Source organism: Anguilla rostrata, chromosome 1 (genome assembly GCF_018555375.3).
Source record: "Anguilla rostrata isolate EN2019 chromosome 1, ASM1855537v3, whole genome shotgun sequence".
NCBI lineage: Eukaryota > Metazoa > Chordata > Actinopteri > Anguilliformes > Anguillidae > Anguilla > Anguilla rostrata.
In genome coordinates, this window is record NC_057933.1 from 27,566,050 (window position 1) to 27,584,093 (window position 18,044).

The 18,044-nt window shown below is 46.2% G+C and overlaps 1 protein-coding gene across 4 annotated transcripts; it reads left to right on the forward strand.

Annotated features, from left to right (window-relative positions):
- Window positions 1-229: 229 nt before the first annotated feature.
- On the forward strand, window positions 230-17,019 carry iars2 (isoleucyl-tRNA synthetase 2, mitochondrial). 4 transcript variants are annotated; one of them, XM_064332915.1, is made up of 24 exons: window positions 230-549; window positions 996-1,118; window positions 1,316-1,469; window positions 1,688-1,836; window positions 2,179-2,228; window positions 2,423-2,532; window positions 3,016-3,106; window positions 3,530-3,645; window positions 4,156-4,325; window positions 4,663-4,753; window positions 6,037-6,188; window positions 6,457-6,617; window positions 7,567-7,669; window positions 8,232-8,325; window positions 9,240-9,317; window positions 9,791-9,899; window positions 10,330-10,432; window positions 10,779-10,904; window positions 12,084-12,215; window positions 12,444-12,550; window positions 12,814-12,959; window positions 13,175-13,365; window positions 13,912-14,056; window positions 16,199-17,019. In XM_064332915.1, exons 1-24 carry the CDS (start codon window positions 292-294, stop codon window positions 16,342-16,344), a joined length of 3,105 nt encoding a protein of 1,034 aa, XP_064188985.1. In that variant the 5' UTR covers window positions 230-291; the 3' UTR covers window positions 16,345-17,019. The 4 variants fall into 4 exon arrangements, with proteins under 4 accessions (XP_064188985.1, XP_064188993.1, XP_064189002.1 ...); XM_064332923.1 differs by having other exon boundaries at window positions 7,567-7,657; XM_064332932.1 differs by lacking the exon at window positions 9,240-9,317.
- Window positions 17,020-18,044: the final 1,025 nt, after the last annotated feature.

Consider the following 18,044-nt stretch of genomic DNA (forward strand, 5'->3'; position numbering starts at 1 on the left):
TATATTAAGTCAAAGTTGATTTTGTAAAAATAGCTCTGTATTCGTACACAAAAAAAAAATTGGGCCGAATTTTAAAGGAAGGAAAGACGAGATAATTTACATTACGGCCTTAAAAAAGGTTATAGCAACAATCGTTGCTTTGCGTCATGGTTTTCCGTACTGAATATTTGAAAGAAACAATAGTGCTTAACGCATCATCACCTATATCAGACTCTCCAAGAACATAGGCATCTTTTAAAAGCGTTGATGTGCTAAGAACATTATAGAGAAAATATTTACCGTGACAGCTCGATGCTGCTGAGCCGGGCCGTAGCAGTTTGGCAGAATGTTGCAAGACGGGGACAGGTTTTCCGCAGGGGCGTCCTTCACCCCGGCCTCTCCTACAATCCTAGCCGCTTTCAAAGTGTCAACTCTTCTGGAGGCACTCCCCAGCCGTCCGCGGCTCAGGGAGAGGGCAAATACCGGGACAGTGTGCTGCTTCCTCGGACTGACTTCCCTATGAAACTTACTGGACAGAAGATCGTAGATCGGGAGCTGGAGATACAACGGGTAGCTAGCTTGCTAATGTTAGCTAGATAACTTGATCCAATGATGGAATTAACCAGGTTGCAAGCTATGCTAAGAATGTTATCTATATATTTGGGTTAGTTGGCTGGTCATATAGCTTGCAAGATATATGGTATCTAACCAACGTGTAGTTTAGTTGGAAAGCTAGCTAACGTTAGCTAGCTATATTGCGTGCTAACTCATTAATGGGGTTGACAATGTAATCTCTGGCTTTTACGTGACTGCGGTAGAACCTAAGCGAATGTTTCCAATGAGAAACACAACAGATGTTACTCCTATGTTTTATAGCTACATAACAATAGTCGGAAAGTTATTGCTGTGCGAACGTAGTTAGATGACTGATGATGTATAAACATGGTCGCAATCGCCTCTTGCCTCGCTTGTTGTAGTTTGACGGAAGACTTAAATTACACTGTGTATGTTTGCAGTTGTGTGGCTTCTCGGAGCTGTACTCCTGGCAGAGGGAAAGAAAGGTCAAAAAGGAATACTGCCTGCACGATGGACCCCCATACGCCAACGGTGACCCCCATGTCGGACACGCTCTCAATAAGGTAGATTGCCACACCTGTTTCAAACTCCTCGTTTTGCATGTCATTAGAATGAGACACCAGCAATGTCCCTCTTTGGCAGTATAGGCTAGGTGCTTCATTAACAGCTTAATTTGTAAGGAAGGAAATGCTTTTTTATTTTTTTAAACTTGAAAATAAGTGCAGAAAAAACAGTAAGTTTTTGGTTCTGTACATTTAAGATTCTTAAAGACATCAGGAATAGATTTGAGATGCTGCGTGGGAAGCTGGTTCACTACGTCCCAGGCTGGGACTGCCATGGCCTGCCCATTGAGATGAAGGCCCTTGGAGAGCTGGGTACCAGTGGTCTGACTCCTCTGCAGATCAGACAGAAAGGTTTGTGGCTGGTGTTCAAACCCCGTGAGAGAAATGCTGTTGTTACTATTGGGGACACAATGTCACAGTAGTATTGTAGGCTGGAGTGTGCTGAAATAGTGTGTCGGAGTAGTGCACAAGCTTCAGCTGCAGTACCTCTGTGGAAAAGGGGAAATAAAAAAAAATCATAAATTCAAACATTTCCACAAGCCCCTTTCTTCCTTAAACACCCCTTCCAGCTCGGGAATTTGCAGAAGGGGCCATCTCTAGGCAACGTGCGGCCTTCCAGCGCTGGGGGGTGATGGCCGACTGGGACCAGTGCTACTACACGTTCGACGGGCAGTACGAGGCCAGCCAGCTCCGCGTCTTCCAGGAGATGCACAGCAAGGTGATGAAGCCGGGCTCCCTCGTTCACTGGCCAATCGCATCAAACAAACCCATGATCACCATGGCACCTACTGTGTCTCGCTCGCTTTCATTTTGATAAAATGACTTACTTCACACTCGCATTTATACTGGAGTCGTGGTCTAAAGATTACCATAATGCGTGGGCCTGCGACCTTTGACCAACTAACCCTTTTCAACAGAAGAGAGCCGCTTCGTAAGAATTTAGAAATGACTGTCCTGAACATGAATATTAAACAGCAGCTTCCACACCTGTTAGTGAGTCTAGTTATTTGATTTAATCACTCCGTCTCATGTACTGAATCCAAGCTGTTGTCCTCTGCAGGGTTTGATCTACCAGGACTATAAGCCGGTATTCTGGTCTCCCTCCTCCAGGTAAGAGGACACTTCTAGAAGAGGTGCTTATTAGACGTTGATATGCTGACCAGAGCTTTCTGTGGCACCGATTGCCTCTCTTCCCTGCCCTCCATCTTGTGGAGGGTGAAAAAGTAGAATAAATCAATATAACAATATTCTTACTCCCCTCTCTCTTTCCGTCTGTCTGTCTTTCTTTTTTTACCCCGCTGCAGGACGGCCCTGGCCGAGGCGGAGTTGGAGTACAACCCCCAGCACGTGAGCCGGGCCGTTTACGCCACCTTCCCTGTGAAGACCCCGCCGCCCAAGCTAGCTTCATCGTCAGGTGAGGAGTTCCTCTAGCACCATCTCCAGGCACACGCAGTATTCTGTTGCATTTGACTATGTGCACACAGCCACTCCCTTCTGTGTGAAGCGTTTGCTTTCGACTTTCAAAATGTACGGAGGACAAAACAGGTTGAAATTTCAAACGTTAAAGTTGTGAACAGTGGGTGCTGACCCAAGGAATTTCTGCAGTTTTAGAAAATATTATTGGAATGCAGTCCAAAAAACTGTTAAACGTTTCGCAGGTCTATTTAATGTGCAGTTTCTCCAAGTGCTTTGGGGTTGTAAATCCACACCAACATCGAAGCACCCTCCTTTGTACTGAGGTTTGTGTGGCAACAGAATAATAAATGCAACAGGCGTTGAGCACGGAGACGCTGGTGCAGTCCATTGAGGTGTGTGGTAACCGTGGTTACTGCCTGTTTGCGCCGCGCCCTGATCTGCTGATTGAAAGTCTGGCCTGTCTGGTTTTTTTCATCCTCAGAGGAATGGAGCAGTGTAGCCGCGCTGGTTTGGACGACCCAGCCCTGGACAATCCCAGCCAATCAGGCGGTCTGCTTCATGCCTAATGCGAAGTGAGTGTAGAGCTCGGACAAGTTTATGCTGCAAACACAGAAACGCAGAACATACATACTCATTCTCAAGCTGCGTACATACACACACGGAACGTACAAGCTTCTCAATCACTTGTATACAAGATGAAGTCTGGGATGAAAAGAACACTTCTAATTTACGGCAGTTTGAACTAATTCCGGTTTCACTAGAGTCAGATTGGTGAGTTGAAACTGCTTCTAGATGGTGTATGAACTTGCTCATTAAACTGCACTGCATTAGCACCGATTCTTTCTGGATGTGATGGACACCAAACTCTTTGTTAAAAACACTATGGTATATTAATCTGGGAACCATGACAACGCAATAAAAACCACTTCATATATCCCTCTGCTGATATACACACCTTTGAATAATGATAATAAAAACTGTTGTTTTTCTGGCAGGTACTCTATAGTGAAGTGTGCTGATAGCTCCCAACACCTCCTGGTGGCCACCGAGCGTATTGCAAGTCTTGCTGCTGCACTGGGCACTCAGTTGGACACTGTAGCCTCCTTCACCGGTAGGCTCTGGTTCTGCACGCCACTGTACCACGCTGAATTTGCCAACCAAAATATTCTGGTTCAGCTGTCGTACTCACTTCCTGTTCACTAACTACCCTGGGATCCCACACTTCCTGTAAAATCCTAGTGAATATTCAAAATCAAGGAATTGAAGGTCCTTGGAAAATGTTTTGTTTATTTTGTTTGAGTATGGAAAAGATTTTGGCGATCATCTGAGAAGGTGCCTCATCCACATTATTCCCTTTGAAATAATATTGTCCCAGAACAGAATCCACATTCTGCTGAGAGCGGTTGTGGATTAGTTTGGGGTAGAAGGAGTTGAAACCGTATGGCAGTGTTCAGATGGACTCCATTTTTATATTGCTTTATTGAAGACCTGCAGCTTTTGACATGACCTGTACAGTGTTTCTGCATCCTTGAACTGGAAAATGGGATGATGAAATGAATTGGACTGTGGACTTGAACCCAAATCACAGTCCTGACAGCCTCTTCTGTTCCTCTCTCCACAGGAGCTGAGCTGGAGGGCGGGGTCTGCCAACATCCCACGATACCGGGCAAGGAGGTACCCCTGTTGGCTGCTAATCATGTGACCATGGGCAAAGGAACGGGATTGGTCCATACGGCGCCCGCCCACGGGATGGATGACTACAGCGTGGCCTCGCACTTCAATCTGCCCGTGGTGCGCTTGGGTTTTTTTTTGTTTGTTTGTTTGTTTGTTTGTTTTAACCCCGCCCCATCAGAATCAGACCGAGCTTCTTTACTCCACCGTTTCTGATGCTCGTCAGCGCTGCCCCGGGAAACCCATGCAAATGATTTGTCATGCAGAAAGTCACAGCGAAAACATCAAGGGAAAGTAGTCAAATGACCCACCGTCCATGAAAAGCAATGGAAGAACTTCCAGTTTTTATTTTAAAGGAGAAACTATCCTTGTTTTTTTTTAAAAAAATTTTCGTCATCAAATTATTTAATTTACTGTCAGACTCTCTCCCCTCCCCTATTGTCTCTCTCTCTCTCAGGAGTGTATGGTGGATGGGGAGGGCAGGTTCACAGAGCTTGCTGGTCCGGAGCTCTGTGGTCAGTCAGTCATGGAAGAGGGCACCAAAACAGGTTAGAGTGAGAGCGCTGATGTCATTCTCCCTGATGCTCACAACTTCACTGTGTTCCCTTTCATAAAGCTGATGACGAGATTCAGACTTTGACATGCCTGTGACTGTAATTAAATGGCAGATGTCAATATATTGAGGGTCGTGTATGTACGTAGGTGTAGGGCGCTGTTGTTCAGGGTGTGTGCGTGCGTCAGTCCTGGGTCAAATATGTATTTGTTTTGGATTCAAATAATTTTCTGTGCTCTATTGATCTCGCCTGGTGTAATTGAGCCTGAGAGAGTATATGACCAGAGATTGAGGTTTGCCATTTTTGAGAGTTTTTCATTGGTTACAACACATCAGACAAGATCAGTAAAGTGTAGAAAAGTATTTGAATCCAAAACAAATACGTATTTGACCCAGGTCTGGTGTGCGTCTGTGCTAGAGAGACAGAGAGTGTGTATGTGTGTATGAGAGAGATGAACAGAGAGAAGAGAGAACTTTTGGATAGCACTTAATCTTAAGGCAAATTGTGACTGGTTACAACTTAATATGTTTAGGGTAAACACACGGTCTGATATTATTTATTATCTTTTCATCTTGATTTAATTCAGGATGGTTATAAAATGAAGAGTGCATGGATTATCTCATTTTGGGGAGCTGACTGGAATCGGAAAACTACAGTAATATTAAATTTGATGGCAAGATGAACAATTATTTACTATTTGGCAAATGATAAATAATGTGTATTCTATAAGGCAATCCTAACTTTTGTTTAATGTGGGTGCACTGTTAGGTTGAGAAGGAGAGTCCTCCCTTGTCTTGTAATAAGGAGGTGATCCAGCCAGGAAAACACTTCACACTAGACCCAATTATAAGGGTCTTTATGTCTGTAAAGGATGGAGAGAGCACACCTGCGGACATAGCCGGCGGCGTACTAAAAACCGTTATTTACAGCGACTCTTTAGTGTGTTCAGCCGCGTGTGTCAGTACCAAGGACAACCACCTCATTAGGTAGAAAATCGCCTCATTAGGCAAAAATGAGTTTTTTAGTTTCCCCACCGTCCAGCTACACACTCCTTTAGCTGTTTGCTCAAGGCACTGTGGGAGTTGAAGGCTCGTGTTGAAGTTGAAGGCCTGTGATGTATCGGCGACTCGCATAGTTATTCAGCCCGCCCTTATCAGACAGAAGATAACAAGCAATGTCGAATAAGTCCAAATACATCATTATATATTGCCTGTATGGTAAAATGTAATAAAAGCATGTTAACCCTTTAATGCTACATCACTGTGCTTGCGTTTTAGTGATCTCCATGCTAAAGGAAGCAGGTGCTCTGCTGAAAGAGGAGGACTGTGTCCACAGCTACCCTTACGACTGGAGGACCAAGCAGCCAGTGGTGATCAGGCCCAGCAAGCAGTGGTTCATTAACACAGGCAGCCTGAAGGACAAGGCCAAGGTCAGACCTAGCAGAGTACACACACACACACACACCACCTGCACACGTACATGCACACAGGCGCACATACACTACACACCACACACCACGCACACATTCAGTACACACGTGCACACACACACGCACACACAGACACACTAACAGTACACACGCACACAGACACACACGCGCACAGATACACGCACTCTATATAACGCTAAAGACCGTTTTCTTTGTCCGCCGCGCACCCTGACCGAACGCATCGACGGCCACGCGCGGGCGCGTACAGGAAGTGCTGCAGAAGGTGCGGGTGGTGCCGGAGGCGGCGCGGGCCAGCCTGCTGGCCATGCTGGACAGACGGACGTACTGGTGCATCTCCCGGCAGAGGAGCTGGGGCGTCCCCATCCCGGTGTTCTACAACAAGGAGACCGGCGAGCCCCTCATTAACAAGTAATGCGCCGCAGTAACGCTAGTCACACGGGCTACCAGCACTGCGCACCTTTAGCATACACACTAGAGAAATGAATGCTAACTCTGTTCTCAGGGAAATGGTGTTTGTGTGCTATCGGCATTAAGGTGTATACAACCAAATACAGGATTTCACATGCATATATTAAGGTTTTACGGAACAGGATTTCACATGCATATATTTAGGTTTTACAGACCTGGATTTCACATGCATATATTTAGGTTTTACAGTCCAGGATTTCACATACAGTTCATATATTTATTTATTTATTTTTTTTTTTTTGCCATTTTCTCCCATTTTATACCCAGTTTTAGTCATCATACCAATTCCCTGTGTCACATACAGCTCATGTATTAAGGTTTTACAGTCCAGGATTTCACATACATATATTAAGGATTTACAGAACAGGATTTCACATATACATATTAAGGTTTTACAGAACAGGATTTCACATACAGTTTATATATTAAGGTTTCACAGAACAGGATGCTTTTTAAATTGGTTCTGTACAATGACTTCTTCTGGCTGTCTTCAGGAAAAAATTATTTTAGTCTAACTGATGGTCAGCTCCTGTATTCCTTTGGTTCTAGTTTTTAATTACAGGAAATTCCAGGTGGTCACAGGGGTGTCCGGTGCTGTGTTGTAGTTTATGAATATTCATGTGGAGGTATGCCCAATGGCAGAGCAGCCATTGCCACGGCATTGTCATCGGGTCACACTAATTAATTACCATCCTCATGAATATTCATAAGATGTGTCAAATAAGGATATTTCAGCTTCATAGGCAGGGAGACAGAACTACTGTTAAGAATGTGGCTCTGACCATCTGGTAAGTGGGGTGTGGCTCAGTGGTAGGGTGACATACCCTGTGCTTTTTATTGTATTGGCTCAGTGGCAGGGGGGCGTGACCTGCGCTCTCTTGATTGACAGGCACACGGTGTCGCACGTGGCGGATCTCTTCTCGGAAAAAGGCAGCGACTGTTGGTGGGAGCTGCCCCTGGACTCGCTGCTGCCCCCGAAGGTGCGGAAAAAGGTGCGCATCCACATCGCGTCTATGAGATGGACTCTCAATCGAAGGGTGGTGTTTCTAGAACGGATTGAAGGTTTTTTGATGTGAATCTTCAGTGGTTAGAAGATGATACTCGTACATGGTATGTAACAGACCTGGGTCAAATACGTATTTGTTTTGGATTCAAATACTTTTCTGTGCTCTGTTGATCTTGCCTAGTGTAATTGAGCCTGCCAAAATGACCAGAAGGCGGGGTTTGCTCTTTTTGAGAGTATTCCATTGGTTCCAATACACCAGACAAGGTCAGTAAAGCGTAGAAAAGTATTTGAATCCAAAACAAATATGTATTTGACCCAGGTCTGGTATGTAACCACCTGTGTCATATTGTCTTGCTTAAATGGGATTTTTTTCAAGGGTTGTGAGAATCTGGTTGATGTTCAGGAGCTCATAGCTGTGTGTTTGTCTGTGCGTGCGTGTGTGTGTGTGTGCGTGCCCACGTGTGTGTGTGTTTTCGTGTGTGTGTGTATGTGTGTGCGTGTGTGTGTGTGCACGTGTGTGTGTGTTTTCGTGTGTGTGTGTGTGTCAGAGCAAGGTGGGCAAAGAGGTCGAATTCGAGCGGGGCGAGGACGTTCTGGACATCTGGTTCGACAGCGGGGTGTCCTGGGCCGCCGTCCTGCAAGGTGAGCGTTTCCTCTCCCGCCGCTGTGCCGGGTGCTTGACACGGTCCGTTCGCACGCTCAACACTGCGCATTCCGGCCCTCACAGCCGCGTGTTCAGCGGCCTCTCCCGCGCGTGCGCGCGCGTGTGTGTGTGTGTGTGTGTGTGCGTGTGTGTGTGTGTGTGCTGGGAGTGGCCGTGCGAGCAGGCACGGGGTTGTTATCGCAGGCTCCGTGCGGAAGCTTCGATTTTCACATGCCTGTAAGCGCTTTTCAGCGGTAAAGTGTCTGTGCGCGTGCGAGTCGCCATTTCCAGGGGAAGTGTCCGTCGTCCTGTCTGTACCCTGAAGCGGTGACTCGTGTCAGTACTACAGTTAGAGGCTTCCCTCAGTACCTTAATCACTGACTCCTGTCTGTACCTCAGTCACTCATTCGGCTTAGTGCCTCTATCGGTGAGTGACTCATTTTGCTACGTCAGTCGGTGTCTGTGGTCAGTACCTCGGGCAGACGCTTGGGTCAGTACCTCAGTCACTCGCTCGGTTCAGTGACTCATTTTACTGCCTCAGTCAGCGTCTGTGGTCAGTACCTCGGTCACTCTCTCGGTTCAGTGACTCATTTTGCTATCTCAGTCAGTGTCTGTGGTCAGTACCTCGGGCAGACACCTGGGTCAATGCCTCAGTCACTCGCTCGGTTCGGTACCTTGATCGCCGACTCGTGTCAGTACCTCGTTCAGTGACTCGCTCAGTTCGGTACCTTGATCGCTGACTTGTGTCAGTACCTCATTCAGTGCCTCTCGTCAGTAACTAGGTCTGTGACTCACCTCAGGACCCCAGCCAGTAGCTTATGCCACTGCCACAGGCGGAAATCCCTCGACGCGCGGTATTCGGTTTGTTGTCATGGCGCCCCCACCCCAGCGTGAGCCTTGCTCTGTTTTCCAGACTGGGAGGCCGACAGCAGCTCAGAGTCCGCGGGCTCCCCGCTGAGCTGGCTCCCTCTCCCCAGCTCCCTGACTCCAGGTTAAGACTGCTCTGTTACCCCTCCAGCCTACCCTCTCTCTCCCATTAACTGACCTCAGGTCCTTCTCTCTAAGCCCCCAGCTCTCTTCACCTCCCGTTAGCATGCTGGAGATCTACCTGTGCATGTTGACCACTGCGTTACAGGACGTCTATGGCTGTTCTTCAAGGTGGAGGCCGTTCAAGGTGGATAAGCTCCACGTTTGTCGCTTCTGAACTTTCATTCTTGTCCCCCCGCCTGTTTTAATCTCCACTAACTGGCTGTGGTTTCTCTCTTCTCAGACTGAGCCTTTCTAGACAACTTCCAGAAGGTTCTGTGTTGCCAACTTCTTTCTGTCACATAGATCACTGCTCTTCCCTGCCTTACAGACACAGCTTAGCGAAGAGTGGGTAGTCAGAGCAATCGGGAAAATAAAAGCTTCATTTCTCTCCCCCTCTTCTGCCTCTGTTCCCCTTTTTGCTTTCGCTTTGCTCAGAGACAGACCCACGTGCTGATGTTTACATGGAAGGGAAGGACCAGCTGGGTGGATGGTTCCAGTCCTCTCTGCTGACCAGTGTGGCCGTGCGCAACAAGGCCCCATACAAGTCAGTGAGAGAACTAGAGCGTGTGTTTGTGTGGGTCTCTGTGGTTGTGTGTGTGTGTGTGTCTTTGTGTGGGTCCCTGAGGGTGTACGGTTCTGTGGGTGTCTGTTTGTGTGGGTTCCCGTGGGTGTGTTTGTGTGGTTTCCTTTGAATGTGTGGCTGTGTAGGTTCCTGTGGGTGCGTGTTTGTGTTGATTGCTGTGGGTTGTGTATTTGCCTGGGTTTCTTTGGGTGTGTATGTTTTTTGTTATGTTCCTGAGGGTGTGCACTTGTGTGGGTTCCTGTGGGCGTATGTGTGTTTGTGTGGGTTGCCGTGAGTGTGTGTTTATATGAGTTGGACAGATGGGCTGTATATGGGGGAAATGTTTTGGCATGAGCTCTCCGTGTAGATCTAAGTCAAAGTGAGGCGTCCCTTTGCCTCCCTCTTGCATCAGAGCACTGGTTGTGCATGGATTTGCTGTGAGTGAGAAAGGGGAGAAGATGTCCAAGTCTGTGGGAAACGTGGTGGATCCTGACACTGTCATCAATGGGGGGAAGGTGAGCGACAGTGAGACTCTCAAAATTCTCAAATTCACTTGCGTATAGTCACACACAAACACAAACACTCACATGCATACACACACAAAATAATAAGCAATCTTGCAGTGTGTGAAACGTGGACACGTTGAGACAAAGACACAGCCCATTGTTTACAAGGCCTTCAAACAATGTTCCCGTAAAACAGGGACCTTATGACAAATGTGTGTGTGCAAATAAGTGGAAAAGAGAGAATTTTCCACTTATTTGCACACACACCGATTTGTCACAAGGTCCCTGTTTACGGGAACATTGTTTGAAGGCCCTGTAAACTCACAGCTCTCTCTCTGCCTGCCGTCCATGCTAGGACCCCTCCGTCTCCCCTCCCTATGGAGCGGACGTGCTGCGCTGGTGGGTTGCCGAGTCCAACGTCTTCTCTGAGGTGCAGATCGGTCCGAACGCTCTCAACTCCGCAAGGGACAGCATCAACAAGGTATGGTGCATTTTCATTTCCAGTTCAGTTATTCTTCATTGGCAGTATGCAAAAGATACACTGCATGTTGCCAAAGCATAAACTACAATGGGCAGGAGAAAAATTATGTATTCTTACTGAGGTTGATTATTGTTTTCATTATGCTTTGGCAATATGTATTTTTAAATATGTCATGCCAATAAAGCATTTGAATTTGAATTTGAAATTAACAAGGTGTAATGTTTGCATTTTTAATTCAAATTTATTCTTTATTGGGACTGTACAAAAGATAGACCGCATACCACAGAAGCCTAAACTACAGTTGACAGGAGAGAAACTCAGAACAAGCCACCACTTGGTGAAATCGTGACCACATCCTATTAATATTTGGAGCAGAGGTTCCCGGCCTGGGTCCTGGAGGGCCACAGGGTTTGCTGGCCTTTTATTAGCTAGGTTTATTAGCTATGTTTCAGTCAGGCCATTGTGGCTGAGCCAAGACCTGTCCTCAAGCGAGTTTGTGCCAAGACGAACCGCTGGACCATGTGCTAGTCCACTGTTGGGCCTCGGAGATGCCATCATACAGTAAATCCCGACCATGCAGCGCGTCTTTAGGTTTAACGGCGTACTCCCACTGAAAGATGACCGCTAACCATTAACAAGCTTCCTCCGGGCTTATCTCATCCTCGACCATGACCGCGCCTGTTTTCAGAAGGGATAAAAGCATGTGCTTGAGGTACAGAGATGTGACCAAAGTACCGCCAAAGGCCAGGAATGCCTGTGGAAATGCAAGAAGCACCGATGCATGCTACCTCGCCCACCACTGACCCAGCTGTGGGTGTGTGGCTACTGTGGCTCCACTTTTATTTGATTGGTTAAAGCAGTTAGTTACACGGTTAACTCATCCAGTTTCTTGGGTCTAAATTAGTTGCTTGTTGTAAATTAAAAACAGAAACCAGCAGATCCTGCGATTCTGCGGGACAAAGGTTGGGGACCCCTGAGTCCCCACATAATAATTTAAGTGTAGGGTATTAAACAGTTAGGGTGTGGGGTAACCGGTAAACAAATAATAAGGTGTGGTGTATTAAACAGACGAACACAAGGAAAGTCACTGACTTAATCACTTCCACTTTCACACTCCATAGAATTTCTGTGGTCCTGCCTGTGCTGTGACAGTACATTTACTGTGTTTCCCTTCTGCAGCTGAGGAACACACTCCGGTTCCTCTTGGGGAATCTGCAGGGGTTCGACCCGCGCACCCAGGCAGTGGACCCTAAAGACATGTACTATATCGACCAGTACATGCTGCACGTTCTGAGAGACTACAGCATGAAGGTGAGTGTATTTCATATTATTGTGTCTGTCTACAGCCACACCTGTGGGGTTTTTGGAGTTTGTGAATCAATGGTCAATGTTTGCCTATTTATAGTAGTTCTACTGAAGTTCTAAGTGTGCGTGGATTGTAATTATAACTCTGTCAGTTGAGAGGTGTGTACATGTGTGTTTTTGCATGTACTCATTCATTTGCATGTGTGTGTGTGTGTGTGTGTGTGTGTGTTTCAGGTGACAGACGCCTACAGTGAGTTTGACGCGAGCAGAGCGATCAGAGTCCTCCAGAGCTTCATCTCCAGAGATCTCTCCAGCTTCTACTTCAGCATCATAAAGGACAGGTACAGGCTGCAGGCTTTCACCCTGCCTCAGTCAGGCTCTGGTGGCTCTGGACTAAACCATGCACCAAGGTCGTCCCCTGTATCTCCCTCTCACTCTGCCCCTCTCTCTTTGCCCCTCCCCCTCACTCTGCCCCTCCCTCTCTCTGCTCCTCCCTCTCTCTCTGCCCCTCACTCTGCCCCTCCCCCTCACTCTGCCCCTCCCTCTCTCTCTGCCCCTCCCTCTCTCTCTCTCTCTCTCTTTTGCTCCCCCTCTCCCTCCTCAGGCTCTATTGCGACGCGGAGGATTCGATTGGCCGACGGTCGTGTCAGACAGTTCTGGAGGAGGTCCTGGACGGCGTGACCCGATCCATCGCCCCCGTGCTGCCTCACCTGGCGGAGGAGGTGTACCTGCACGCTCCAGGGCACGACGGTACGCGGCCTCCGCGATTGCGTTCGCTCGCCCGAACATCGATGAAAATGGAAAGTGTCTTAAAATGGCCGAGTAATCTGCCATTTTCATTTGTAACTTTCACCGGTGTCTAAAGAGTTAAAGTATGTCAGGCAGTAACGTGACTCGGGTCTGATCTGCAGTGTTGTGTGACGTACTGCATGTAGCTGTGCATTTGCGTGTGTGTCCTTCTCCAGAAGGGGAGACCCTGTTCCGCAGCGGGTGGATTAAAAGCAGCTCGGTCTGGAAGAAGCCGGGGCTGGAGGAAGCGGTGGAGGGAGCCTGCGCCATTAGGGACTCCTTCCTCTCCTCCATCCCGGGCCGCAACTCCACCGAGTACGACATCACCATCGCCATCGAGCCCAGCCTCTTCTTCGAGCTCATGGAGGTACCGCTCCTCCTCTGTGATGGCTAATTCTAACCCGACCAGCTGTTCTTTGCACTTCTTAAGTTAAGTAGAGCGCGGCCAATATATTGGACAACCAATATATCGGACTACCGACATATCAGTTGCACGTGTGGACCATATATCTACATTTGGTAATCAAAGATGACGTGACCACTATATAGATCTTATACAAGGGTAGAGATATATACAAGAGTAGAGAGCTAAAGATAAACTCATCCGTCCCAAAGCTTTTTCTACCTGGATTTTCACTCCAGAACGGACGTATTTGCAGTTTCAGCTGTACCTTGCCATTAGCTGACATTTGAGTGACTATTATCTTTCAAATGGAATCGTACAGATGACAGATAGTTCTCCATGTATATTAACATCAGTCGAAGGCAAAATAATGTTGTGAAGCAAAAAAAAGAAGTGTTTTGAGACAGATGCCCTCTTATTTTTTAGTCTCAAATCCCATTTTGGTCAGGGAACCCTGTTAACAGGAATAGGCACGTTAGCAACAAGTACTTCAGGTCCTCCACCTTTCAGTCCCTGCAGGAGGAGCCCACCTCCACCTGCTCCCAGCTGACGGAGATCATGATGGCGTCGCGCACCACCCTGGTCAGCAAAATGCCCCGGGACCTGCCTCCAGACACGCCTATCAGCAGGGGCAGTTTTCTCATCAACCTGGAGGGTGAGTCATTAGCTGGGGGCAGTTTCCATTTCAACATGGAGGGTAAGAGACCTGCACTGTTCACTATTTTCCAATGAATGTATGTGGACTTCAAAGTGCTCAGCACAAGCGTCAGATGTGTAGATTGAGACGTATCAAGGACACAATCTCAGACAATTCTCAGTGGCGCCTGCTAGTGGAAAGGAATTTTTCTGCAGTGTGGGTATAGAAAAACAAAACTTGTGGTCTAGCCCTGTGGTGTGAACATTTGGTGGCTTTTGTTGCCAAAATAAAAGCTTGGATTGATCCATCTTATCCCTCTCTGTGCCACAGATATTTGGTAACGATTCATTCTCAGTATTATGTGCGATATTAAGTATTTACAAACACTGTGGTAATTGACCCTGTTCTTCTTGGAGTAAAAGAGAATTTCTGTAAAGGTACATCCGTCTTCAGGTGATTAAATGCAACATTTCCTGCCTGCTGCTAAGCCACAAACAAAATCAAAAGGCATAAGTTTTAAAAGTGCAGAAAAGTCATTACTTGATACAAACTCATTCAGAACATTCAAAATAATTCAGAACGATAGGTGAGATGTTCTATACTGCTATCATTTGATTATGGGCTGCCCAGCAAACTTCACATCAATGGCATATACATTTTTTGGCAAGACATTGTATGTTTCTGACCGTGGTTTAGTTATGTGTGCAAGTGACACTGAACTAGGGCTGCACAGTATGTAGAATTGCGTTTTTTTTTTTAAAGAATGACCGTTGCCATGGGGCGTATAGACAATCTTTCATCATGTTTCTTTAATCACACCTGATGCAGTAGTAAACAACCGAACATCAGAGGCCATGTGAAATGCTTCTGGGAAAGAAAATCACTGATATCTATTGGGTGATGATAAGAGCCAATCAGCAGCAAGGTTGTACTGCTTCTGTGTGATCATGTGATTTGTTTTTTCAATCACATGGAAGCTGCAAGGCCTTGGTGCTGATTGGCTGTCTTATCAGCACCCAATAGACAACAGTATAGATATAAAAACCTAGATTCCTCATTTACCCCTATTGCACAGCCACCATATTGGGGTTGGTAAGATCCACAGATCCCCTAAACAAATGGTACTATGTTGAGGGATGCAGACTTCCCCTGATAAAATAGGCTGTAAATCGCTTAGTTCTGTACCAGTTTTTGTGAAATTGGGCTTGTTACAAATGTATCCTTTAATTTTTTCCTATAAAGTCACAAAAATGATATGGTGTTGTTGCCTGAACCGATAGGCCTACCTTAAAATAAAGAGCAAATCACATCATTAAAGAATATGTTTTTTCTTGTAAAGGCAAAGAAATTGAATGATTTAATTGTTATATTTAATTGTTTGAATTATAGCCCACTATATGTCGTTTTGCTTTTGGCATTTTCACTGTGTTTAACGTTGGCTAGCTTGCTAGTGGTTGTCTGCTTTTGGTATTTGGTACAGTAGGTAAATGCGAAATGATCTGAAAGCACCCCAAAGATGTATTACCTTCACAGAACAGTGATTTGTAAAGTTCAGTTTAAATATTATTCATGAACAAAAAATATTGGAAAAAACTGTGCTGGTGAGAGATAAAAAAAAATTTTAAAAGAGAAAGAATAAAATATTGTTTTGGTGCTTTCAGATTTATGTTATTGAATTTGAATAAATCATGGCCCGGAAGAACTGTTTTGAATTGAAAAGCAAATTAGGATCATAGAGGTACTGGGTACTTCACAAAGTTTTGCAGTGAGGATGATTTGATGAAGCTCCAATGTTTTGCCCTCAACATGCACAGTACCAGGCTTACTTCTAGGACTTGACAAGCTTAGGTTAGCCAAATGCGTGCTTTCATGTCTAGTTAAATATACATATTTATGCATACAACAGCCGCATCTAGGTTTTCATGTCTATGAATAACAGTTTTGTTCTTGCCCGGAAGCATTTCACATGGCTTCTGACATTTGGTTATTTACTACCGCATCAGGTGCGATTAAACAACAGACAGACGAATGATCGCTTAATCCCCACGGCAGCAGTTATTCTTATAATGCTTAACGCAATAACGCGATTGGATAAATTGTGCAGCCCTACGCTAGACGCAGCCAAGGGCCGCTAACCGGTTCCCCTCCTCTTTCTGATAGGCGGCGTAATCCGCGAGGAGAGCTCCTACAGCGTGGCGGCTATGCCCTCCTCCCTCCACCGCTGCCCGCGATGCCGCCGGTACACCGCCGAGTCGCCCGACTGCCTCTGCCCGCGGTGCCAAACTGTCCACGCCAAGACCCTCTGACCACTTCGCCGCCGCCACCGCCACCTTCTGCCGTCTCTTTGCCTGTCCCCGACCGACGGCTTGTCCGGCGAGGACCGCGGAGCACCGCTCATTGACTGTGCACAGCCACCTCAGTGCACAGTCAACAACGCATGCCGTAACCAACATGCGCCAGCATGAGAGTTTGCTCCAAAGCTGAAGTGAGGGTTTCAGAGGGAACCTAGTGCAGCACAAATGTTTGTTTGCAGAGGAAGAATACGGGAAGGGAAGGGAAGGGAAGGACAGGATGTGACATCGTATGTGCGCATCATGTGATCCCTCTTGTTGGAACATGGCGCCCGTTCCAAGTAGGCAGGTGAACTGCACTCTGTAAGGCCTGTCTGAGGTGAACAGGTTGTTTGGGTTCCTTTTTTGAGACTCCTACAATAAAGTCGGGAGGGACCTTTTTTTTTTTTTTTTGCTGTTGTTTTTTATATTATTATCAGCAGTGACAGATTACCATGTACCAAAATAATAAAAATAGAATAATGTCACAAAGAGGTCAAGTTTGGTGGGAATTTCTTCAGCACTTGCGGTTTGTCATATCTTCTCTCTGGGCTTGTCTTCAGTTCCCTGTAAATACTGCATGTTTGTCGCGCGTTAGTGATAAACGTGTATTTGCTGATATTCAAAATCAATAAAGCTTTGAAGAAAAGAGTTTTCACCCATTGTCACTGTATATTACACTAACATTGAAACCTGACAACAACCAATATTCTCACTGACTTATCCTAGGTGAAACAACACTTGGCAAAACCTTTAAATTAAATGGAGTCATAAACCCTAATTAGCAGAACACTTTGAATGTTCATCCAAGGTCTGCTTTTTCTTTAGTGTTAGCCTAGTTCTCACTGTGCACAGCCATCTGTGGGTTCACATCACTGTAAACCACAGTTCACTCTAGGGCCATAGTTATGACCTTAAAGGCATATTGTGCAAGATTTTTACCTTGAAAATATAAAATATCCATGCTAAGACAATCTATGATACACTGGCAATCTCTGTCGTACTTCGCTGAACTTGAGCACCTTTACGTTTATTTGTTTTTCTAAAATGTGTTTGGGATGTTTCTGGGTGTGGCGCTCCCAGATACAGCAAAGCAAAAAGGCAAGCTGACAGGGCTCGTTCAACAATTGCTTTTCCTTAGTGGTGCCATCTGAAGTTTGCCATGGGGTTGAAAAGCAGCTTGTTTTCTGTTGGACCTGTAAGAAATGTTACCTCTAGCTATCCAACTAGGGTTACCAGATGTCCGGTTTTGACCAGAATGTCCGGTTTTCAAATTATTTGTACATGTCTGGTTCGTGGTACTGACCAGACATGCCCAGCCCGAGTAATTGATGGGACAAATTTAACGATTCTGATGAATTTGCATATCAGTGACTTGGTGGGGTACTCAGGGGTGAGTGGGCGAGGTTGAAGACTTCTTTGATTGTAAATACAGGACCCCAGGAAAGATGACAAAATCTCGCATAGTATGCCTTTAAGCTCCACTCCTATTTGGCATAAAAAAACTATTCTTGTTTAGCACGACCTCCTCTGCAGTGTCAGCACTACTCTTGAGCGGCACTGCCACACCTGCTGTTCTGTCAGTACTGATCCCTTTGAGCATAGACCCTGTTGGGTCCGTGCTGTTCCCAATGAGCACACCCTCCTCTGTTTTGTCAGTGCTGTTCTCAATAAGC

Excerpts from the sequence above, each read along its gene's own strand:
- iars2 (XM_064332915.1), top strand. The coding sequence starts at position 292 with ATGCTGCTGAGCCGGGCCGTAGCAGTTTGGCAGAATGTTGCAAGACGG. Across the intron at positions 1,470-1,687 it reads TCTGCAGATCAGACAGAAAG|CTCGGGAATTTGCAGAAGGG; the intron begins GTTTGTGGCTGG and ends CACCCCTTCCAG. Across the intron at positions 2,229-2,422 it reads TTCTGGTCTCCCTCCTCCAG|GACGGCCCTGGCCGAGGCGG; the intron begins GTAAGAGGACAC and ends ACCCCGCTGCAG.